This window comes from Manis javanica, chromosome 6 (genome assembly GCF_040802235.1).
Source record: "Manis javanica isolate MJ-LG chromosome 6, MJ_LKY, whole genome shotgun sequence".
NCBI classification, from domain to species: domain Eukaryota; kingdom Metazoa; phylum Chordata; class Mammalia; order Pholidota; family Manidae; genus Manis; species Manis javanica.
The window spans coordinates 54,126,654-54,152,602 of NC_133161.1; the positions used below are offsets into that span (position 1 = coordinate 54,126,654).

A 25,949-nucleotide genomic window follows, 5' to 3' on the forward strand; every position below is an offset into this window, starting at 1 on the left:
GGACAAGGACAGAGTATTAAAGGCAGCTAGAGAGAGAAAAAAGATTACCTACAAAGGAAAACCCATCAAGCTATCATCAGACTTCTCAACAGAAACTTACAGGCCAGAAGAGAATGGCATGATATACTTAATGCAATGAAACAGAAGGGCCTTGAACCAAGAATACTGTATCCAGCATGATTATCATTTAAATATGAAAGAGGGATTAAACAATTCCCAGACAAACAAAAGTTGAGGGAATTTGCCTCTGACAAACCATCTCTACAGGGTATTTTAGAGGGACTGCTCTAGATGGGAGCACTCCTAAGACTAGATGTCACCAGAGAAAATAAAATAATAGCAAAGAAAGCAGACCAACCAAACACTAACTAAAGGCAAAAAATAAAATCAACTACCCACAAAAGCAGTCAAAGGAAATACAAAGGAGCACAGATCAGAACACGCAACATATGAAGAATGGAGGAGGAGGAATAAGAAGGGAGAGAAATAAAGAATCTCCAGACAGTGTTTATAATAGCTCATTAAGCGAGATAAGTTAGACAGTAAGATACTAAAGAAGCTAACCTTGAACCTTTGGTAACCATAAATCTAAAGCCTGCAATGGCAATAAGTACATATCTCTCAATAATCACCCTAAATGTAAACGGACTGTATGCACCAATGAAAAGACACAGAGTAATAGAATGGATAAAAAAGCAAGACCCATCTATATGCTGCTTACAAGAGACTCACCTCAAACTCAAAGACATGCACAGACTAAAAGTCAAGGGATGGAAAAGGATATTTCGTGCAAACAATAGGGAGAAAAAAGCAGGTGTTGCAGTACTAGTATCAGACAAAATAGACTTTAAAAGTAAGAAAGTAATGAGATAAAGAAGGACATTATATAATGATAAAGGGGTCAGTCCAACAAGAGGATATATATAAATATATATGCACCCAATACAGGAGCACCAGCATATGTGAAACAAATACTAAGAGAATTAAAGGAGGAAATAGAATGCAATGCATTCATTTTAGGAGACTTCAACACACCAGTCACTCCAATGAATAGATCCACCAGACAGAAAATAAGTAAGGACATAGAGGCACTGAACAACACACTAGAACAGATGGACCTAATAGACATATATAGAATTCTACATCCAAAAGCAACAGGATAAACTTTCTTCTCAAGTGCTCATGGAACATTCTCCAGAATAGAGCACACACTAGGCCACAAAAAGAGCCTCAGTAAATTCAAAAAGATTGAAATCCTACCAACCAACTTTTCAGACCACAAAGGTGTAAAACTAGAAATTAATTGTACAAAGAAAGCAAAAAGGCTCACAAACACATGGAGGCTTAACAACATGTTCCTAAATAATCAATGGATCAATGACCAAATTAAAATAGAGATCAAGCAATATATGGAAACAAATGACAACAACAACACAAAGCCCCAACTTCTGTGGGATGCAGCGAAAGCAGTCTTAAGAGGAAAGTGTATAGCTATCCAGGCATATTTAAAGAAGGAAGAACAATCCCAAAAGAAGTTTAACATCACAATTATTGAAATTGGAAAAAGAAGAACAAATGAGGCCTAAAGTCAGCAGAAGGAGGGATATAATAAAGATCAGAGAAGAAATAAACAAAATTGAGAAGAATAAAACAATAGAAAAAATATCAATGAAACCCAGAGCTGGTTCTTTGAGAAAGTAAACAAAATAGCTAAGCCTCTAGCCAGACTTATTAAGAAAAAAAGAGAATCAACACACATCAACAGAATCAGAAATGAGAAAGGAAAAATCACGATGGACCCCATATAAATACAAAGAATTATTAGAGACTACTATGAAAACCTATATGTTAAGAAGCTGGAAAAGCTAGAAGAAATGGACAACTTCCTAGAAAAATACAACCTTCCAAGATTGACCAAGGAAGAAACAGAAAACCTAAACAGACCAATTACCAGCAATGAAATTGAAGTGGTAATCATAAACTTACCCAAGAACAAAAACCCTGGGCCAGATGGATGTACCTCAGAATTTTATCAACATATAGAGAAGACATAATACCCATTCTCCTTAAAAGTTTTCCAAAAATAGAAGAGGAGGGAATACTCCCAAACTCATTCTATGAAGCCAACATCACCCTAATACCAAAACCAGGCAAAGACAGCACAAAAAAAGAAAACTACAGACCAATATCCCTGATGAACGTAGATGCAAAAATACTCAACAAAATATTAGCAAACTGAATTCAAAAATACATCAAAAGAATCATACACCATGGCCAAGTGGCATTCATCCCATGGTACAACATTCGAAAGTCCATCAACATCATCCACCACATCAACAAAAAGAAGGACAAAAACCACATGATCATCTCCATAGATGCTGAAAAAGCATTCGACAAAATTCAACATCCATTCATGATAAAAACTCTCAACAAAATGCGCATAGAGGGCAAGTACCTCAATATAATAAAGGCCATATATGATAAACCCACAGCCAACATCATACTGAACAGCTAGAAACTGAAAGCTTTTCCTGAGATCAGGAACAAGACAGGGATGCCCACTCTCCCCACTGTTATTCAACATAGTACTGGAAGTCCTAGCTATGGCAATTAGACAAAACAAAGAAATACAAGGAATCCAGATTGGTAAAGAAGTTAAACTGTCACTATTTGCAGATGACATGATATTGTACATAAAAAACCCTAAAGACTCCACTCCAAAACTACTAGAACTAATAACAGGATTCAGCAAAGTTGCAGGATACAAAATTAACACACAGAAATCTGTGGCTTTCCTATATACTAACAATGAACTAATAGAAAGAGAAATTAGGAAAACAATTCCATTCACAATAGCATCAAAAAGAATAAAATACCTAGGAATAAACCTAACCAAGGAAGTGAAAGACCTATACCCTGAAAACTTTAAGACACTCTTAAGAGAAATTAAAGAGGACACTATCAAATGGAAACTCATCCCATGCTCCTGGCTAGGAAGAATTAATATTGTCAAAATGGCCATTCTGCCCAAAGCAATATACAGATTCGATGCAATCCCTATCAAATTACCAACAGCATTCTTCAATGAACTGGAACAAATAGTTAAAAAATTCATATGGAACCACCAAAGACCCCGAATAGCCAAAGGAATCCCGAGAAGGAAGAATAAAGTAGGGGGGATCTCGCTCCCCAACTTCAAGCTCTACTACAAAGCCACAGCAATCAAGATAATTTGGTACTGGCACAAGAACAGAGCCATAGACAAGTGGAACAGAATAGAGGCTCCAAACATTAACACAAACATATATGGTAATTAATATATGATAAAGGAGCCATGGACATACAATGGGGAAATGACGGTCTCTTCAACAGATAGTGCTGCAAAACTGGACAGCTACATGTAAGAGAATGAAACTGGACCACTGTCTAACCCCATACACAAAAGTAAATTCGAAATGGATCAAAGACCTGGATGTAAGTCATGAAACCATAAAACTCTTAGAAAAAAACATAGGCAAAAATCTTTCAGACATAAACATGAGCGACTTCTTCATGAATGTTTCTCCTCAGGCAAGGGAAACAAAAGCAAAAATGAACAAGTGGGACTATATCAAGCTAAAGAGCTTCTGTACAGCAAAGGACACCATCAATAGAACAAAAAGTTATCCTACAGTATGGGAGAATATATTCAGAAATGACAGATCTGATAAAGGGTTGACATCCAAAATATATAAAGAGCTCACACACCTCAACAAACAAAAAGCAAATAATCCAATTAAAAAATGGGCAGAGGAGCTGAATAGACAGTTCTCTAAAGAAGAAATTCAGATGGCCATCAGACACATGAAAAGATGCTCCACATCGCTAATCATCAGCGAAATGCAAATTCAAACCACAATGAGATATCACCTCACACCAGTAAGGATGGCCACCATCCAAAAGATAAACAACATCAAATGTTAGTGAGGTTGTGGAGAAAGGGGAACCTTCCTACAGCTGCTGGTGGGAATGTAAATTAGTTCAACTATTGTGGAAAGCAGTATGGAGGTTCCTCAAAATGCTCAAAATAGAAATACCATTTGACCCAGGAATTCCACTTCTAGGAATTTACCCTAAGAATGCAGCAGCCCAGTTTGAAAAAGACAGATGTACCACTATGTTTTTTGCAGCACTATTTACAATAGCCAAGAAATGGAAGCAACCTAAGTGTCCATCAGTAGATGAATGAATAAAGAAGATGTGGTACATATACACAATGGAATGTTATTCAGCCATAAGAAGAAAACAAATCCTACCATTTGCAGCAACATGGATGGAGCTAGAGGGTATTATGCTCAGTGAAATAAGCCAGGCAGAGAAAGGCAAGTACCAAATGATTTCACTCATCTGTGGAGTATAAGAACAAAGAAAAACTGAAGGAACAAAACAGCAGCAGAATCACAGAACCCATGAATGGACTAACAGTTACCAAAGGGAAAGGGACTGGGGAGGATGGGTGGGAAGGGAGGGGTAAGGGGGGGGGGGAAGAAAGGGAGCATTAGGATTAGCATGTATAATGTGTGTGTGGGGGGCACGGGGAGGGTGTTACAACACAGAGAAGACAAGTAGTGATTTTACAGCATCTTACTACGCTGATGGACAGTGACTGTAATGGAATATTTGGGGGGGACTTGGTGAAGGGGGACGCCTAGTAAACATAATGTTCTTCATGTAATTGTAGATTAATGATAACAAAAAAAAATTACTCTGGAATCAGTGTGCAAAGATCATGGATCAACATGGAACAATAGCCAGTGAAATAATGCACCATTACAATTTGAAAAAAAAAGTAAGCCAGCGACACATTATATAAATCTTTTGACTTACAGATACATACAGATCGTTTTGTGGTTAGCTATTTATCCCTACCTTATATTTGCTATTCTGATCAAGGGGTCAGTTATTTTAATGTTCCTTCAAATAGATCAAACTGAGTTGTAGGATAATAAATTTTTTTCAAATTAAAAATTATTTTTTATTAGAATTCTACTACAAACTTCTTGAAAGCCCTCAGCAGCATGAAGAACTGAAAGGAATAGGTAGTAATACCAAGATAAATTAAGTATCTAAGTAAATAGTAAGTGATAATTAGATTATCACTAATACTAATATATACTAGTATAATTTGATGTACACATTAACAATATATTTTACATTCTATTCTCTGCAGCAAAATCTCTTCTATTTTCAGTGCCAAGATTATCCTAAATACTTCATCTTTTATAAAATCTAACTTACCTTTGGGCTGAGGGAGAGGAAATTCTGAATTGTAATTAAAAGTTTTTCACCTATCTTATAGGATAGAAATTTAACCTTCTATAATACTTTAATTATATTAAACTGTTTCATAATTTTCCAGTTTAATTACATTGGCTGGAATCTGCCTAGGTACTTCTATATACATAAAAGTATATATATATTAGTTATCAGTGCTTAACCTCATGGTCTTCAGTGTGTACTTCCTAAGAATATGGATATTCTCTTACAAAACCACCACTGAGTTGGTGATTTGGTACATTTAATGTTAATACTATATAATGAACTAATTTATAGCCTGTATTGTCCTATGAAATTCTTGTTCCATATTCTCTATATTTCTCAAGATGGTGCAATTACTACTTACCCTTCATCAAAATTCAGCTTTATCAGAATTCATCATTTTTTGAGTCAATCTTCAACCAATGTTTTAATCTCCCTGTACTCACTGGCTGCTTCTAGGGTTGTCCCCTTTCCCTACCTCCCCACCTCCCAACAGTATCAACCTTTATTCTTTCAAAGTTCACAGCTCTTATTTAATATGCCCTGCTCTACCTTTGTGACCATCACCAGACTCTCTTCTAAATTTTAGTGTATTCATTGCCTTGCTTACGGGATTTGGCCTCACCCAGTTACATGTAACCATCCAAACAACCCTCACATCTCAGTCCTCCACCTTGGGCCGAGTCATGGGGAATGCCTGGGGCCAGGGACTATGGCAGGAAATTCTCATGAGCCATATGGGTCCCCGGAGGAGCCAGGGGGTGGGAGAGAAGTTGGGCTCCTGAACCAAGAGTTCTAAACTAGGAGTTGAAAATAAACAGAAGTAGTTGAGACACAGACAGAGCAATACTCCTCAGCAATAGCTTCAACATTAGCATCAGAAACTGCCTTTGTGGGTGCTGTCATGGGCCTACTAAGGACTGGGTATCTTGCAAATTCCTTTCACCTCAACTAGCTCCCAGGACTTGCTTTTTCATTTCTTGATGTTCCATCATAGTTTCTAACATTCACTATTCCAATTCTTTCTCCTCAATTCCCCAAGTACTTTTGCCACGTCCTCATACTTAACCTCATATGACCTTAGCCTTACTTTTATATTACCTAGAAAATCTAAGTAACTTTACTTTTTGAAAAAACTCAAAATTGTCTTTGTTCTCTTTTTGGAGGAAGAAGAGTTTTCCTCCTTGCCAATTAATTTCCTCTATCCATCTAGTAAATTGCTCACTCAAAGGCAACCAATAATTTCCTAATTATATTTAACAACTAGCATTTAATAATGTTTAAATGCCCTCTGTCTTTTAACAATGAGTGGGCACGCTTCCACTTCTCCCATTCTCACAGCTAGTTATCTTTTTATCTTTTTGTCTATTTTTACATTTCTAAACTCTATACCTTGATGGTTTCATAAACTAACAAGACTTTATGTCTCACCCCCTTGCACATGACCACCAAATCAGTATCTGCAGTTCCAAATGCTCACCAAAGTTTGTCTTGAATTTTTAACAATCTTCTGTATATCATACTTAGATTCCTGCTGGAACTTCAAAATCGACAAGTGTCAAATGAAAAAAACTTCCAGCCCACCAATAGATCTTCCTGACTTGACTGATCTATTTCTGTTAAGTATATCATTTTCTTAGTCATTTGCTTTAAATCTTTGTGGTCAACCTTGCCTCTTCCTTCTGCCATGATCCCAACAACCTGTCAATTACCAAGGCTTCTTGCTTCTGCTTCCGTATCCTTAATAGTCATTTCTCCCTTAGTGGACTTCACCCTAGGTTAGGTGCTCATTATTCATCATTTGCTTTATTGTAACAAATTTCTCAGTCTTTTACCTTGGGTATCTACCACTAAAATCCATTAAAAAGTCACTCCCAGATCTGCTTTCTGATACAGTGTCTTTAATGTATTGTATTACTACCCTTCTAAACAATCAAATAAAAAGCCTTCAGTGATTTTTTGCCTCTTGAGTAGTAAAGTTCAAACAAATCTACCTATAATCTAATTCTACAACTCTCTTTTTTCACTTATCTCCTGAGGCCTTAACTTACCGGCAATATTGTATGCTTCTTTTCCACCAGTGGAGTCATTCTGGGCATTTCCCTTAGTTACAAACAATCCTGCCAGTTCTTCAACATCGAGTTTAGACACTTATCTCACTTACACACTATCTCCACCCTTAATTTCTGCCTACTCTCTTCAGGTGTGGCTGACTTTTAACTTTTGAATCTTTATAAAATTTGCATTGTGTTACTTACATTCTGCATTGAATTAGTTATTTCTATGTATGTTATTTAGTTATTTGTATTTTGTTTTAGTTAGTTGCATATTATGCAGGTTTGTGTATAATTTACACATTACACATATATAAATATATTTAGTCAGAAGCAAATTCCTCCAGGGAGGAGAGGCTATTAGGCAGTTTGAAAAGTCTTTGTGTAACCTTTTCACTTGCAAAGCATTGTCGGTTCGCATCTCTCTTTCCAGCATTCCTTACTCCTTATTTGAGCTTTTTTCTTCTATAAAGACACCTACTGGCATGCTATATACCTTCTATTTATTTTGTCTGTGGTCTGCCTTGTCCCATTAGAATGTAAACTCCATGAGGGCAGAAACTTCTGTTTGATTTGTTCACTGCTGTATCCCTGAGCACTCTGGCACATTATAGAGACTTGGTACATTTTTGTTGAATGAGAGGATGAATGCATGTCTCCTTGGCATTGGCCTATGTGTTTCTCTCTCTCTCTCTCTCTCTCTCTCTCTCTCTTTGATTTGATATGCTTACTTCTGTGTTATTTAGGCAACTTTCTCCCAATTGTGCTCCCTTCTGTCAGTCAACTCCAGAACTCAGCTCAGAATGCCTCCTGTTGGTGAAGATTTGTCCATTACTGGGCCGTTCTGTACTTCTTTCCAGTGCTCACACATAACACTTTTTATTTTCTGAACTGTTGTTTCTGAATCTTGCCACTTTGATATTTCTATCATTTGATAAATTAGTCCCACTTTTTCCTGTCTTTACATACTTCATTTTAGCAGTTTCTGCTTATATCTAAGAACAATGCAAACAGTCATGTGTACCATTATGGGGAAGGATACATAACCTGAATTTTGTTTATGCTGATGCATTTTATGACAGTCTCTAGGAGTATTCTGTGCCAAAAAAGGTGAACCATATTTATAGTAAAATTTAAATAGTTAATCAAAGCTGTATACTTTAATTATCTGCTAAAGTGTATGGAAGCATGCTGAAGTGTAGGAAAAATTAAAGCTGAGTATTAGTATTTAGAAGAGACTTTCAGGTTCTGTTTTGGCATCAGGACACATCTGACCTATATCCTATCCTGTCTGACTTTGAAAATCTAAAGAGCTGCAGCACTAATGAACCAGACTACTCACTTCAGCCCACATAACTGTCTTGCTTTCTGGGCACACAGATCCCAGGTTCAGCTGTCATGTGTGCATGATATCTTATTTCTCCTCTGTCCCCATGGCAACTAAGACACTGTCAAATGCCCAAGTAGTACTTAAACAATACTTTTGGATTTATTAATTGAATGATAACTGTGAGGCTCCCCTCAAAATCTGTATAATGTATTTACTAAGACAGGAAATTTTATAAACACATATTTGAAAAATTTTCAAAAGGAGTCAAAACATGAATGACCATGAATTTAATTACTTAAAACACCACATTTCACATATACTCTAGGTAACCAGGGTTTTACTATAACTATAATGAGTATTCACATTCTTTCACATTCCTGGCAACACTGCTAGTATTATTAAAAGGTTCCTTGATTAGAAGGAAGAGAATGGGCAAAGGTTTGGTCAAAAAGGCAAGGAAATTATCATCTGGGGATAGAAAGCAGAAAATTTCACCTAAGGAGTTTTGAAGTTATAATGATTCAGGTGGTATTCATCCATCCATCAACTATTTGGCAATTATTTAATACTGCTCTATACCATGGAATTTCACAGAATCTTAAGATTAGGGTACCTGCCTAGACGATAACTCCCCAGCCCTCCATTGGCCCCACAGTCGGGAACTCTTGGGACGCCCAGATGTTCCATCCCCCTCACTGGTAGCCCTGAGCTGCCACCCTGCGTGCACTGCCAGTAAGCCAACTCACTCGACCCAGCATCATTATCAGACATTGCTGCCTGGTAGGCAGAGACAACTCTCCCAGCTTTCTAGGCACCATTTCAGCCCAATCAGGGAGGTGCCTGCAGGAGCCAGCCCCAAGAGGGCCTTTCTCCATGTGGGTATCCAAGCCCAGTGCTGTGCATCCTGCACTGCCCCAGAGCCACACAACAACCCTATCCACCCCATTAACCCTGCAGCCCACATTGCTGCAGGGCAGGCAGAGGGCAGGCCCACACACAGTGATCTAAGTAGATGCTTCTTCTCACATCACAAAGGCTACTGAGGCAAACTGCCAGTGCTGAACACTCAGACCACTAGCAATAGACAGACAGACAAAGGTGGCTTTATCCACTGCACATCAACAACAGCTGGGGCTTCTGCAAAGTAGAACCAGACACTGGAGAGTAAAGAGTCTTGAGCTTATGGGCACCATAGGATGCCTCCTTCATAAAGCTATTACTCTATAGATCAGGAAGCATAGCAGCACCATCTAATACAAAGTAAGAAATACAAAACCCTGACAAAATGAGGCAGAGCAATATATTCCAAACACAACTACAGGACAAGACACCAGAAATGAAATGGAGATCACCAATATTTTTGACAAAGACCTCAAAGTAAAAGTCATAAATATTCTTACAGATTTACAGAAAAATATTTAAGATCTCAGGGAAGACTTCAACAAAGAGATAGAAGACCTGAGAAAGAGCTACTCAGGGCTGAAGAATACAGTACTGAAATGAAACATACAGTGGAGGGATTAGATAATGTAGAGGAGATGGTAAATGAAATGGGAGTTAGAGAATGGGAAAACAAAGAAGCTGAGGAACACAGAGAAAAAAGATTCTCTAGGAAGCTGTGTGACCAATCCCAACAAAACACTATTCACAGAATAGGGTATAAGAAGAAGAGAGAGAAAATGGGTAGAAAGGCTCTTTGAGGAAATAATTGTTGAAAACTTCCCCAATCTGGAAAGACACTCAGGTCATGGAAGCACAGAAAGCCCCTAAATAAAGGAACCCCAAGAAGACAAGACAAAGACACATAATAAATAAAATGTCAAAGATCAAGGGTAGGGAGAGAGTACTGAAAGCAGCCAGTGAGAGAAAAAAAATTAATTATAGGGGAAACCCCATCAGGCTATCATCAGACTTCTCAGCAGAAACTAAAGGCCAGAAGGGAGTGCCATGATATATTTAGTGTAATAAAACAAAAGGCCTCCAACTAAGAATCCTCTACCCAGAAATATTATCAATTAAATTTGAATCAGTGATTAAACAATATCCAGACAAACAGAAGTTGAAGGAATTAACCACCACTAAGCCAGCCTTACAGGATATGTTAAAGGAACTGCTGTAGATGGAAATGTTCCTAAGTTAAATAGCTTTCACCAGTGAAAATAAACCCACAATATAGGTAGTAGACCAACTAGTTACCAAGCAAGTATGAAATTAAAACAAAATAAAAGAAGCAAAATCAACTATACAGAAAATCAGTCAAGGGATATACAAAAAGCACAGAGTATGATATTTAGTACATAAAATGAGGAGGAAGAAGAAAAAAAATTAGTACCTTTAGACTGTGTTTGAAATAGAGTAATCAGCAACTTAAGATATAATGTTATATAGTAAAGAAGGTATCCATGAACCTTTGGTAACCACAAAACTAAAGCCCACAATAAAAAAAATTTAAAAAGAAAATCCAATCACAACACTAAAGAAAACCATCAAATAACAAGAGAAGAGTGTAAGAAAGGAAGAAAGGAACAGAGAGGAGCTATAAAAATAACAGAAAACAATCAATAAAATGGAAATTAGTATATATCTATCAATAATTTTATCTTAAATGTAAATGGACTGAATGAACCAGTAAAAAGACAGAGTGGCAGAAAACATAAAGAAACAAGATCCATCTATATGCTGCCTTCAGGAGACCCATTTCAGATTCAAAGACATACAGACTAAAAGTGAAAGGATGGAAAAAGGTATTTGATGCAAATAATAGGGAGAAAAAAGCAGGAGTATCAGACAAAATCAACTTCAAAACAAAGAGGATAACAAGAGACAAAGAGGACATTACATAATTAGAAAGAGGTCAGTCCAACAAGAGGATATAACTGTATATAAATATTTATGCACCCAACATAGGCACACCTAAATATGTAAAACAAATACTAACAGAATTAAAGGAGGAAATAGATTGCAACACATTCACTTTAGGTGAATTTAACACACCACTCACATCAGTAGACAGATAAACCAGACAGAATATAAATAAGGAAATCGAGGTACTGAACAATACATTAGATCAAATGGACTTAACAGATATCTACAGAATATTCCACCCCAAAACAACAGGATACACATTTTTCTCAAGTGTACATGGAATAGTCTCCAGAATAGATCACATATAAAGATGCAAAAAGAGCCTCAGTAAATTCAAAAAGATTGAAATTGTATCAAGCAGCTTCTCAGACTACAATGATATGAAACTAGAAATGAATCATACAGAGAAAGCGAAAACCTACAAACATATGGAGGTTTAACAATATGCTTCTAAATAGTCACTGAATCAATGAACAAATTAAAACAATGAAATAATAAACAAAGCAGTACATAGAGATAAATGAAAACAAAAATTCAACAGTTCAAAGTTTGTGGGACACCACAAAAGCAGTTCTAAGAGGGAAGTACATAGCACTATCGTCCTACCTCAAGAAATAAGAACAATCCCAAATAAAAAGTCTAAACTCACAATTAAAGAAACTAGAAAAAGAAGAATGAGTGAAATCCAAAGTTAGTAGAGGAAAAGGCATAAGAAGGATCAGAGTAGAAATCAATAAAATAGAGAAGAGTAAAACAATAGAAAAAAGTCAGTGAAATCAGGAGCTGGTTCTTTTTGAAAATAAATGAAGTAGATAAACCCTTAGCCAGACTTATCAAGAAAAAAGGAGTACAGAAATAAATGAAATCAGAAACAGAAGGAATAGTCACAATGAATACCACAGAAACACACAGATATATTACAGAATACTATGAAAAAGTATATGCTATTAAATTGGACAACCTAGAAAAAATGGACATTCTAGAAGATATGGAATAAATACAACCTTCCAAGATTGACTCAGGAAGAAACAGAAAATCTGAACAGACCAATTAACAGCAATGGAATTGAACTGGTAATCAAAAGACTCCAAAAAAACCAAAGTCCAGATCCAGATGGCTTCACAGCTGAATTCTACCAATATTTAAGGAAGAGTTAATACCCATCCCTTTTAAAGTGTTCCAAAAAGCAGAAGAGGAGAGAATACTTCCAAATTCATCCTGTGAGGCCAACAATACTCTAGTACCAAAACCAGACAAAAACACCACAAAAAAAAAATTACGGACCACTATCCCTGATGAATATAAATGCAGAAATCCTCAACAAAACATTACTAAACTGAATCCAAAAATAAATCAAAAAGATCATCCATCATGACCAAGTGAGGTTTATTCCAGGGATCCAAGAATGGTATAATATTTCTAAATCAGTATCATAAAGCACATTAACAAAAAAGGATAAAAAAACCACATGACCATCTCAAGAGATGGTGAAAAGCACTGACAGAATTCAACATCCATTCGTGATAAAAACTCTCAACAATATCAGTATAGAGGATACATACCTCAACATAATAAAGGCCATATACAACAAACCCATAGCCAACACCATACTTAACAGTGAAAAGCTGAAAGCTTTTCTACTAAGATCAGGAACAAGATAAGGATGCCCACTTTCATGACTTATTCAACAAAGAACCAGAGTCCTAGCCATGGTAATTAGAAAATGCAAAGAGTTAAAAGGCATCCAGATTGGTAAGGAAGAAGTTAAACTGTCACTATTTACAGATGACATATTATACATAGAAAACCCTAAAGACTCCACCAAAAAACTGTTAGAACTAATAACTGAATTTAGCAAAGTTGCAGGACACAAAACAAATACACAAAAATCTGTTGCATTCCTATATACTAAAAATGAATTAGCAGGAGGAGAAATCAGGAAATCAATGCCATTTACAATTATATCAAAAATAGTAAGATACCTAGGAATAAACCTAATCAAGGAGGTGAAAGACCTATACTCTGAAAACTATGAGACACTCAGGTGAGAAATTAAAGAAGACACCATTAAATGGAAATATATCCTGTGCTCATGGATAGGAAGAATTAATATTGCCAAAATGGCCATCCTGCCCAAAGCAATTTACAGATTCAATACAATGTTATCAAGATCTTATCAAAACCAACAGCATTTTTCAGTGAACTAGAACAAATAGTTCTAAAATTCATATGGAACAAAAAAGACCCTGAATAGCCAAAGCAATCCTAAGAAAAAAGAACAAAGCTGGAGGGATTAAGCTCCCTAACTTCAAGCTCTACTACAAAGCCACAGTAATCAAAACAATTTGGTACTGGCACAAGAATAGACCCATAGATCAATGGAACAGAATAAAGAACCCAGAAATAAACCCACACATATATGGTCAATTAATATATGATAAAGGAACCAAGAATATACAATAGGGAAAACACAGCCTTTTCAACAACTGGTGTTGGCAAAACTGGACATCTACCTATAAGTAGAAGAAACTAAATTATTGTCTAACTCCAAACACAAAAGCAAACTTGAAATGGATCAAAGACCTGAATATAAGTCATGAAAATATAAAACTCTTAGAAGAAAACAAGGGCAAAAATCTCTTGAACGTTAAGTATGAGTATTTTCTTTCCAGGACACATCACCTCAAGCAAGGAAACAAAATAAAAATCAACAAGTGGGATTGCATCAAACTGAAAAGCTTTTGTACAGCAAGAACACCATCTTCAGAGCAAAAAGACATCCTACAGTATCAGAGAATATATTCATCATCTGATAATGGGTTAACATTCAAAATAAATAAAGAACTCACAGACCTCAACACCCAAAAAACCAAATAACCCAATTAAAAAATGGGTAGAGGACCTGAACAGACATTTCACAAAAGAAGAAATACAGTTGGCCAACAGGCACATGAAAAGATGCTCCATATCACTAATCATCAGGGAAATGCAAATTAAAACCACAATGAGATATTACCTCACACCAGTTTGAATGGCCACTATCCAAAAGACAAGAAATAGCAAATGTTGGCAAGTATGTGGAGAAATGATAACCCTCCTACACTGTTGGGAATGTAAATTTTTGTAACTGCTATGGAAAGCAGTATGTGGTTTCCTCAAAATACTAAAAAGGGAAATACCACTCAATCCATTAATTCTACTTCTATGAGTTTACCCAAAGAAAATAAAATCCCTGACTCAAAAAGATGCATGTGTCTCTATGTTTATCACCACACTATTTACAGTAACCAAGAAATGGAAGCAACCTAAGTGTCCATCAGTAGATAAATGGATAAAGAAGATGTGGTACATATACACAGTGGAATATTATTCAGCCATTAAAAGAAGAGAAATCTGCCATTTCCAACAATATTGATGGATCTAGAAGGTATTGTGCTCAGTGAAATAAGTGAGGTGGAGAAAGACAAATACCAAATGTCACTTACTTGTGGAATATGAAACAAAGCACAACAGAAGGAACAAAACAGCAGTAGACTTACAGACACTGAGAAGTGACTAGTAGTTACCAAGGGCTACATGTTGGGTCAGGTGGTGGGGAAAGGTGAGGGGGGTAAAGGGGCACAATAATTTGCAATCACAATATCAGTTGTTCACGGGAATGGTAATGCAACATGGAAAATATAGTCTGATTCTGTAACATGTTTCTACATTGATAGGTAGTAACCACAAGAGGAGGTAAGAATATAGTAAATCTGGATAACTGTTGAAGCACTGTGTTGTACATCTGAAACCAATGTAAAATTGTATATCGATATTAAAAAAATGCCTTTTGAAGTTTACAGTGTAACAGCAAAAACTCACTTATGACAGAACCTTAAGTGTGCTTTGGAAAGGAACAGGCAGGGTGCTGTGGCAGCAGATGACAGGATGATGTCACCTAAAGGGGAAACAGGGAAGGTCAGAGAAAACTTCCCTGAGGAATTTGCCAGGTTCTTTTATTACATGATTGCATCTCTGCTCTGTCTGGCTCCCAAATATGTTTGTTAAAAATCACATAGTATTGTTAGGTTGCTGTTGAGAGTCAGACCATTCAGCTGGGTCAGCAAAAGCTGGTGAAACAGCACCAATCTATTCAGAGAATTTGAGAATTGAAATAATCACATAACATCCAATATCCATGTCTAATACTTTGACATGCCAACCCCTCTTTTTTCTACTTAGCTTCCTCTTGGACTTGAGATCTCTTCTGTTTTCAAACACTTAATCCCTTTCAGGTTCAAACCCTACACTGTTCTAAAGACCTCACAAGCTGACTTTCTAAATACATGATCAAGTATGATTATATTTGTATAGATAAATAGGAGCTACCTCTTCACCATGACTGAGGCTACAGAGTTTCTTCCTCCTGTCAGACCCGTATTGCAGATCCACTGAGTGTGCAGAAATAGCTCAGTTTGCCTGCCCCTTCTGGCCTGGAAGACTCTGCTCTATTCCCAAACAAATGACAGCCAGACTCCAAATTCTGTTTCTGAGCTTCTGTGCTCTCATATGCAGCACGAACACTTGTGGGCATTGCTTCCTTGCTCCCGGACAACCCCGAAACACCCAGACTTCTACCACACTTCACCTTTGCATGCCAATGGTTGGGAAAAGGGATGAAAGAAAGACCCTTTTCCAAATATGCCATGGATATATATGTTATTGATAATGCTTCTCAGATTCTCAAAATCTCTGACTGTCTCCCAATGTTCATGTAGTATCTCTGTGATCTTTTGGATGGAAGGGTTCAACAGCCTGCCTTGTATAACCAACTCATTTGGACCATCTTGGGCAACTTACTGCATAGCATCCTCAAAACCCTAGAAAGGTGAGTTTGTGCTATTAAGGGTAAAGTTCCTGGGAACCCAAATTCTTCATAGGAAATCATATATAGGAATGCCAATATTCTAGAGAGGTGTGCTTCCAAAAGTTTAGGTAATTCCATATTTCTTGAGATTTTCTGTTTAGTTCCATGCTTGTCAATAAAGACCCCTAACAAAGATCCTAAAGTGGGTTGATCAGTTAATAAGTCCTATGACTCCATGGTAGGCCTATAGAACCTGAAGGCCCAATTCTGGTGTACACTGGAGCCTCAAGTTTGTAACATAGTGTTAGAAACATATTATTTCTTGGCCAGAGGGTCAAGAAAACCTTGGTTCTATACATGGGCTTTTTATTTAAAGAAATTAAACCTAAAGTTAATGAGAAGTGCCCTGTGTAGGTTAAAAAAAAACATGCTATCTGGGTGGCTTATGAGAAGTCTATCCTATGAGGAAGAAGGATATAACTTCCAGTGATAGTTCTAACTGACCAAAAATTTCTACACTGACAAATAATTCAGTCAGAAGCAGCACTTACCTTTTTTTAAACCTCAACATCAAATGCATCTCTGGGAGGCCAAAAAGTCCTGATAATCTGACTCTTTATAATGCTCATAAGTCAATTTCTGTTACAACAAGTGCATCACCAGAAAATCTGGTCTGCAGCCCTGGCATCACAGAGCAGAGAACTATGGCGTCAAGGCTGTGCTGACCCCCAGGTAGCCAAGGGTCAGTCTGGACATGTATATCAACAGCATAGGCACCCTAACAGGAAGCACTGGCCCTTATTTCTCCAGTGTGCTATGCTGCCTTTGGCAAGGCACAGGTAACATGCTTAGGAACCTCCTCCTCTTCTCCCACTCTGTCATCATCCCATCAGATGCCACTGGGCATCATGTGGCCTTGGATTCTTAAAGGGGCATCAAACATGCTATGTCCTCTAGTAATAATATTTAGTCCTCTTGTTTCCATTACCCACCTCAGAGGTCAGGCACTGTGATTATATACACTGGCCCTTACCTTAGGACCCTGCACCTGATGATTGTGATTGAAACACTCATCAAAAGGGACCTTCTTAACCAAAATTCAGAATGTCTGGAATTGACTCTCTTCTTAAATGTCTTTTTTCAGTGTTACTGTCTTCCAGATGAATTCCCTCAGAACCTGAGCCCCATCTATCATTTCTAGAGGACTTTCTTTTGCAAACTGTGGTCCACTCGTCTTCAATTCATCATAAAAATCCAAACCAAATGTACAAAAAGGACAATTGAGGCATACCTTGGGAGATACGCCTTGCACTAAGAAAGAGACCAGCTAGATCTGTTTTCTGCCAATAATACAATCTGCTACAATGCATTCTTTGTTTCAAACTAGAATAGCCAGTTCTACAGCAATTCCTTCTTACCCCAAAACTTTCTTGTATTCCTTGTTCTACTGCAGTTAATTAATACCTTATACCACTAAGCATAGTCCACCTGGCCTCCTAGCCCTACTTGAGCTGGTTATCAGGAAATACATTGCCTATTTTGGCACTCCTTATGGTACTTCCTGTAATGTAATCTTGTAGAATTTTGAATTTTTCTTTTAATTATTTTCTTCAATCTCATAATATTCTACAGCTTCTTTGGAGCATAGTGGCAATTATTCATTCCATAGGGTGAAGCTTTCTATCCAGCTCCTTTCTCTACACAGTATCTGTAACAATTACTAGAGAATTACACTAAATATATGGCCCCCAGTGAAAAAAGGAAAAAATGCTTGTACCTGGGGAAATATCTGTGATTGAAAATCAAGAACAGGATCCTGGTGTCCTATGTATATGTAGAACACAGAGTACCTCAACTGTGGCTGCATTTTACCATTGGCCTATCTTGAAATACCAATTCTTTATATCTGAAGCCATGCAAAACATCCCTGGCCAAAAGCCACTGCACATTTCACATCATCTGGTAATATCATACCTAGTGTATCACCTAGTAATACATACTTGATACAGTTCTTCAGAGATGACATATTTCTTGTCTTCCATCCACCTGTCCTCATTACCAGCCTTTCCTTCCAATTCCAAACTTGGTCTTTCTCATGGACTCTGGCTTGAACTAGCTGTTGGCAGCTGTGTTCCTTACTCTCTGCTACCTAGGGACTGTGATTTTTTTCTGCAATTCTCAAGAAATCAGACTGCAGCAATACTGATCTGGAATGGCAACAGACTTTTTGAGAAATTGTAACAGTATATGTTGATTAAAACAAAATAAGGCAAAACAACAAAAACACTTGGGAAAGAGATCTAACACATCTCCAAAACCACTACAGCTATAATGGTTGGCTCAATGATAACTTAGCATGAGAGGCCACTTTTTTAAGACATTATATGTTGTTTTAAAATGTGAACTTTTAGTACTTTGATAACAGCACTCAAAATAAAAGATCTTTTGAAGTCATCGTAAGAGTATATATCCATTAAGACCACTACACTTTAACATTGCAGTTTAATTTAATGAGCTTATTTCCTAATGTAATTTTAGTTGGGAACTTTAAAAAAATAACTTAGGGAAGATAAATTTAATATATGTTTTTCCCTACAAAGAATCAATCCAGCACTTTGCTTGAAAGGTAGTAGTTTTAGTTAAATAGTAAAATCCCAATGAACATTACTTTGACTTTCATTACATTTTTCCTTAAAATGTAAATTATACTAATACACTTACTGTGAAATAGAAAGGAGGTCACATTAAAATTGATTTTTAAATTGCAAAGTAATCCTTTTAGTCCATGAAGGCAGTATGGAAATATTTTTTCTACATATTCATTCACTAATAGATGTTAAATATATGCTAGCTGAATAATTCAACCAAATTTGGCTAATTTGTGTCAATAAAATGTTCTGTGACATGTTTTAATAGAGGGAATTAAGAAGTAAACCAAATTAAAAATATGTATATGCTAGACCCTTACTCTAGCATTATTTGCAAGAAAGGATTCAGGGTAATATGTATACATCTTTGAGTTTACCAAAAGGCATTTAGTTACTAATATGTAAAAGCACCTTGACATGAGTTAGTTCTTGTTACGCAGTGATCTCGGTTGCTTTCATTGCTACCCTTGCCTCAATAATATTTAAATTACTTGATAAGTCTGCCCTTAACATTTTTAGGGTTAAATACAAGAGTACAAATGGTGGAGGGTACACATAACAAGACTAAATATTTAACAGTTATAACCCAGACTAAGAAACCAAGTGAAATAAGTTCTATTTTCCCACCTTGATAAATATACATCTATAATACACTAGAAGGCTAGGTCTGAATTTAGAATTTCAGACTCTTTAGATTTCTGGTTGGGATCTTGGCAGTGTGTAAAGTGTTACCCCTCCAGCCCTTGATTTGCCCCTCTCCTCTTTAACTTGTAGCTTTATTCTGCTTTGCAAGTGGCCTATCGCTTACCTGGGTGGACACCCTAGCCTGCATGTCCAAGCTCTGTTTACTTCCCTCCTCCTAGGATTTGGCATATGGGTGGCACAGTCTACCCACAGTGTAGCCCTAAAAGTAGTTTGGGGCTGTTGGGCAGAAAATTCTGGAGATGATATAGAAGGAGATTGAAGACTCTGGATAGGCATGTCCTATGGCTTCCTTGCCCATGGAGAGAGCCATGCAGGTTCCTGCAAGGCCCAGGGTAGGGCCTCTTCTCACCCTTGGGAGATAAACTGTAGTGGTGATTGAGAGTGCAGAGCCATACTCACCCAAGTCTGAACTCTGATCCCATTGATTATTACCTAGGAGATCTTGAAGAAGTTACTCAAGGTCTCTTTAATTAGTTTGCTTACCTATAAAATAGGAATTATCAAATTACCTACATCAGAAAGTTGTGGGCATTGAAAGATACAATATATTTTCATACCACGTGTACAGGAAGGTGCCTGGAATACAGGAAATACTTCAGAAACGTTCACTCTTGTTAGTCTTTTAACTCTAGCACCCAGAGCAGTGCCTGACACAAAGCTTTAAGTGCTTTAAGAAAGTCGACATGAACAATGATTAAGTGGATTGAGTTTGTCTTTTCATTGTGTTTTTTAGTATTTGATTAAAATGACTATAAATTCCAGTTTGTATAATTTGAATAGAAATCAATTTTAAAATACTAATTGAGGGTAAAGGATCAGAGTTACTTTTCATAGAATTATCAATAATGAAAAGAATAAGCACAGAAGTTTGAAAGCAAAACTAATTTGTAAAAAATGGTAAGTTTCTGTTTTTATCTTTGCTGAAGATTTGCTGGTAAAGTTAAAAGCGACTTTTTTTTTAAGTGGACTGGAAAAGCAGAAATAAGTCTCTTTTATGCAGTTCAATTTAGAACTCATTTTTAAAAGGAAACTATATCAAAGTCAAATTCTAGTGAAGATTAGCATGAATAGGGCTTATTTGCTTAGTTGTCCTATTTTAAACTGATCACTATTGTCTTCACCTTATTTTTGAGCCATTTATTTCATATATTTTATTAGGCCTACTATGAGCTAGGCTTTGGCGACACAGAACCAACAGATAGTTTCTTCCCTTAAGGAGTCATGCATGGGTATGAAACAGACATAAAGAGCTGGAGAGTTCCATATGGAATGTCCTGGAAGGGATTTGTCTGCCATATGGAAGAGCCTGAAGACAATGGGAACCATGGAAAATCCTGAGTAGGGAGGTAAAATATGGACAAAGGTATGAAATGATTAGGTTAGACTGGTTAGGAAGATGATTAGGTTAGACTGGTTAGGAAGCTCACAGGATGAAGGATATTTCAGGTTTTGTCTATCCTAGTGGCATTATATTAAAAGGAGGGGGCAGATCTAAGAAACCTCAAAGAGTTCATGGACAAAGAGTTGATGTTAAGAAACAAAATTATCCATTTTCCATTAATCATCTTACCTAGTACTAGGCAAAGGAGCTTTTTGGAGTCAGGAATTTTTCTGGCATTTTTCAAATCATATCAAGCTACTCTGCTTTCATATACAGCACAAACTTTTTCTTACCAGAAAGTGTCTCAGTTGCTTTAAGACAGAATTAGTTTTGGATGCTTATTGTACACATAAATTTGAAAGACTGGAGTTTTAAACTGAAGGCTTGGTTCTCATAAATATCCTCTCACTTTACATAAGCATAAAGAAACCTGAGATCATTTTTGCTATGAAGTATGTTCTGAGGTAAGATAACACTAGAGTTACAAAACAGTGTAATCCAGTTGATTATTATTTAAAAGAATAAATAGCTGATAATGCACAAAAGGTAAAATTTCATTGCAATAATAGTTCCCACTTTTTTTTAAAGAAATGGTCAACTTCAAAAATTTGTCACTCTGTATTGCACTTGATATATTACATGAAAATGTAAGTAAAAAAATATTTTTAATTAGCAAATGAAGAAACAACAGTGTTGTTACATTAACTCTTCAAATGTTAACCACTAGGTATTCTTTAGTGTTTTCCAGTTACTCATTAAACATTTTATAGTGTTATTGTTTCTCTCATTGTCGGTAATTTCCACCAGGGAAAGTTGAAAAACAAACTCCAGTAACTTTTTTCTGGATCAGGAAAATGTTCAGAATTTATTAATAACATCCTCCTTGCTCACTATTTATTCATTAGTAAAGTCCACTATGTACTGGGATCTATGTTTCTATTTCAAAAATTAAACCCGAAGTTATATTGTTGTGCGTTTTATGGTTTCTTTTTGTATGACTTTATTGCCCTCAACATTTCCTTGGTGTAAACTACTGAGCAAGGAAACCAGATTCCTTTTGTAACTGATACCTAAATTTCTATTCTGCTTTAACCATCTAATTTTCACTGTGAAGACATACAATTTGAGACTTGTAGCTATATCTTGAAAGTACAAGTTTATGCTGATCTCTAATTTTCTGAGTTGTACTGGCTATAATTTAAATTTTTTGCATGTTTTTAACTGCAGTGCAAACCAGTATACATCAGAAACCCTTGTATATTGACAGAGACTGGGAAAAGGATGCCTTGTTCTGATTTCAGATAAACATTCCCTTTTCACAACTGCAGGTGCACGGGAGCCCATTCATAATACTTGCTTCAAATCAGTTATAGTCACTGGATTGAAATACAATGCTATTACATGATTTTACAAACATAATGGATATTTTAAAATTATTAAATTTTTAGAAAATTCTAGAGGCAAGTAGGAGTTTTTCTTTTGCCTATGTATTGGTGACAGTATATACTCTGTTGACACATGTTTTGGTCATTTTATGCATGTGTGTATGTATGTGTTTACTAAATCTAGAAAAATGCTTTTGTTATTAACACAGGATGAAATTATGCTTGGTGGAAAACCTGCAACAAATGCATATTCTACTTAAAAGAGAATGGATAATGAATGTTACTTTGTCCTTTCCTTAAGTTTCACTTATTTTGAAATCAACATATAAGCCAAAAAAATAACTACACGATAAAAGTTTACACTAACTGCTCTCAATTCACATAACTGAGTAATTCTCCTTTTGAAACAAATACTAGACACCTATATATGCAACAGAAAGTGAAGCTAGCTGGATATTTCCATTATAAATACTTATTAAGGTTAAGACTTGACTGTTTTAATTAGGTTCAGACAGCAACCTGGCACATCAATTTAAAGCATAGGAGACTATTTTAATGTACAAAACAATTACAACTCCCCTTCAACAGGACAGGTCAGGGAAAATCTCTGAAATAATTTAAGGGCTCAATAACCAAACAGATAAAGTAAAAAAAAAAAAAAATTAAGCATGCAATAATCACTGTATTTGTGAAAATAAATGGCCTATGTTTAAAATAGTAAGAACCCATCTTAAATTGATGATTATTAGTATTACTTACTATATGTTTTACTGTTTGCTAACAGTACAGTACTGCCACCTTACATTTGCATATACTTCAGAAGTGCCAAAATACCTTTTCCTGTACTGTTTGACTAGAGTTCTTCTTTGTGAATTAGGGAGTTCAGGTATTACTATCTCACTGGTAAAATGAGGATGATACACTTTATAAAAAAATGTTCTCTCAAAAAAATCAAGGTAATTCTGACAGAAGTGGCTTGCCATGATTGAAAACTGTCAGTCTTTGTCCAGGGTTCTGTCTTGGTGTCTCAGTCTCTGCCTTCGAGCTCACTGAGGGATCAGTTTGCTAAGAATTCTTTAAAAGCAGAAAAAATGGTGACTTGAAGAATATTTCTTAAGTGTGACTAATTCATTCATTCTTCTATCAACTGTGATATAAGAAACTTGTATGCTGTCATCTTTTTCTTTCATGGATTCAAAAACAGAAGACTCACTCCCATTATACCAATTAATCCCCAGCCTTGAATCAAATGCAAGCTAGTAGTTAATGGATACACATGTTGGAAAGATGGGGGAGCATCTTCAAGGATGCCTTCAAGGAGGGTGCCTTCAAGGATGGAGCAGAACCCCTAAATTGGTTTCTGTAAATATTACCCTCACTTTCCCAAACTTCCATTCTATTATTGCTTCCCCAACACCAGGGAGCAACACAGTGTTTCCTCTTATAGTTATTGCTGTCACTGGGCGCGGAAATGCTTGACACCTGGCCTCCCTCAGACAGCCTGTATAGAGGATGCTGCCACATACCAGCCCTTCAGAAGTTCTCAGGGCAGATGTAGGCTGACACTGGGCCACTTACCTGGCCAGAGTGCTCTTTGTGACGGCCCAAGACCTTTTGGGAAGAGAAGAAAACAACAGAAAGCAAAACAACTTACCACTTTGGACCAGTCCAACGACAACTGAAAACATCCAGGCCGCCCGGAGGAATGGGACAGGACCTGGCCGGCAGTTTTGCAGACAGAAAAATGCGGCAGTAAAAAAAGCCAGGGCCGAGCAGCTCATAATGCAAAGCAGCCCACAGCGCGCCCGCCGAGTGGCTGCTATCCGGATGCGCCCTCGCGCCTCCCGGGCGCACCTCTGGGGCCCACGGGCCAAGTGTCGCTAGGACGTTTCCCGCAGGCACGGCAGGCGAGCACTGTGGCTCCGAGCAAGCGGTGCAGGTACGCTGGCCCCGGCACCGCTTTTCATCTCAGGGCCCCCACGGCCCTCCCAGCGCAGCACGGCCGGTCCTGCAATCTCCGCGAGAAGCACCTCCTTCGACGGCCAATGGCCCAAGGCGGCGACGCCAGCAAAGGCTTCGCAACTAGCACTGGGACAAAGAAAAGAGCTTTTGTTTCTCTCTAGCTGATGGGGCTTCTGCTGCATAAATCAGCTTAGCGAGAAGCCAAACAAAATCAAACCCAAACAAAGCCTGAAGCCAGGGGGAAAAACCAGCCTAATGCTACATTCAGTGGGTGATGCTGCATCTGTGGGAGGGGACGCCGGCGAGGCCGAAAGGGGGAAAAGTCGATGGCGCACCAGCCACCGCGAGGTTCTTCCACAGGTGGGCAGGGAGGCCAACTCCACTTGTTTGCAGCTTTGCAGCCTCTTCAGCTGAGCAGCGGTCAAAGTCGAAGCGGCAGCGTCCTGGCTGGCGAAGGAGGAAGCTTGGGGTGCCAGCAGCGAGGGGAGGAGGCTCTGGGAGCGCCCTAGAAGCCCCCGCCGACGCCCGCGGACTCGGAGCGAGGCATCGCAGCTCCCTGCCTGGCCGGGAGTAGAACGCACCGCCGCGAGCGCAGAAGGGGAGGTTCCTCGGGGTGCAGGAGCCCGGCCTTGCGGGGCGGGAGCTTCGTGCCCTCGTCCTTTTGGCCCCAGTATTCGGCTCAGGCTTCCCACCGTCCAGAGCCCAGGCAGCTGGGGTGCACCCGGCGAGGATGCGAGAGAGGCGAGGCTGGCGAGAGGCGGGGAGCAGTGTTCCTGCCCTGGCTCCCGGGGTTGGGCGGGGGGGGACTCCCAGTATGTGGATAACTGGGCGCTCTCGGGGCCGCGAGTTGCTAGGAAACCGCCCCACGCTACCCCGCGTGTAGCCCGGCCGCCTGCAGGCTCTGCAGCGGCTCCGGCGGCCGCAGCAACAGCTCGGAGCAGCGTGGGCGGGACATTGGTGAGGCATGAAGTCACCGCGGCCCACACTCGCTCTTTGTTTTGCTCACTCCAGCTCTTTCTCTCCCCCTCGGCTCTGATCGTTGCCATTCCCGTCGTTCACAGGAGCTCCTGAAGCGTGGCCACGCCACAGGAATCGCACGCCCTGTTCCCTTTCCCTCTCCTCCCCGGTCCCTGCTCCCCAGGGCTCTCCTAAGGGATGTGGAGGAAGGAATGGCAGTCGCGCGCAACCAGCCTCTCACCCCGGCGCTGTGCGCTCCTTTGTTCGGAGACACTCACTGGCCGGCAGCTGCAGCATAGAAAGTGGAGTCCACGGGCCTCTCCCCGCCCCCAACACCCTCTGTTCCGCCGGTGCGCACTGCCCACTCTGACTGCAAAACTGATCGCGGCTCCTCCACTCGGAGCCTCAGCCCTGCTCCTTCCCAGTGGCTCTGGGCTTTTCCTAATTTACAATGGGTCTTTTGACCTTAAGAGTCGCCTTCCTAATAACGGAACAAAGAAGTTACAAAGGGCAACAAA

General features: G+C 38.3%; 1 protein-coding gene across 1 annotated transcript in view; it reads right to left on the reverse strand.

Annotated features, from left to right (window-relative positions):
- Window positions 1-24,299, reverse strand: part of ITGB8 (integrin subunit beta 8) — a 93,169-nt gene extending 68,870 nt beyond the window's left edge. Inside the window, exon 1 of the mRNA XM_017651114.3 lies at window positions 24,167-24,299. Within this exon, the coding sequence (XP_017506603.3) occupies window positions 24,167-24,293 (127 nt within the window). The 5' untranslated portion in view covers window positions 24,294-24,299. The remainder of the gene's footprint in view (window positions 1-24,166) is intronic.
- Between the last annotated feature and the right edge of the window lie 1,650 nt (window positions 24,300-25,949).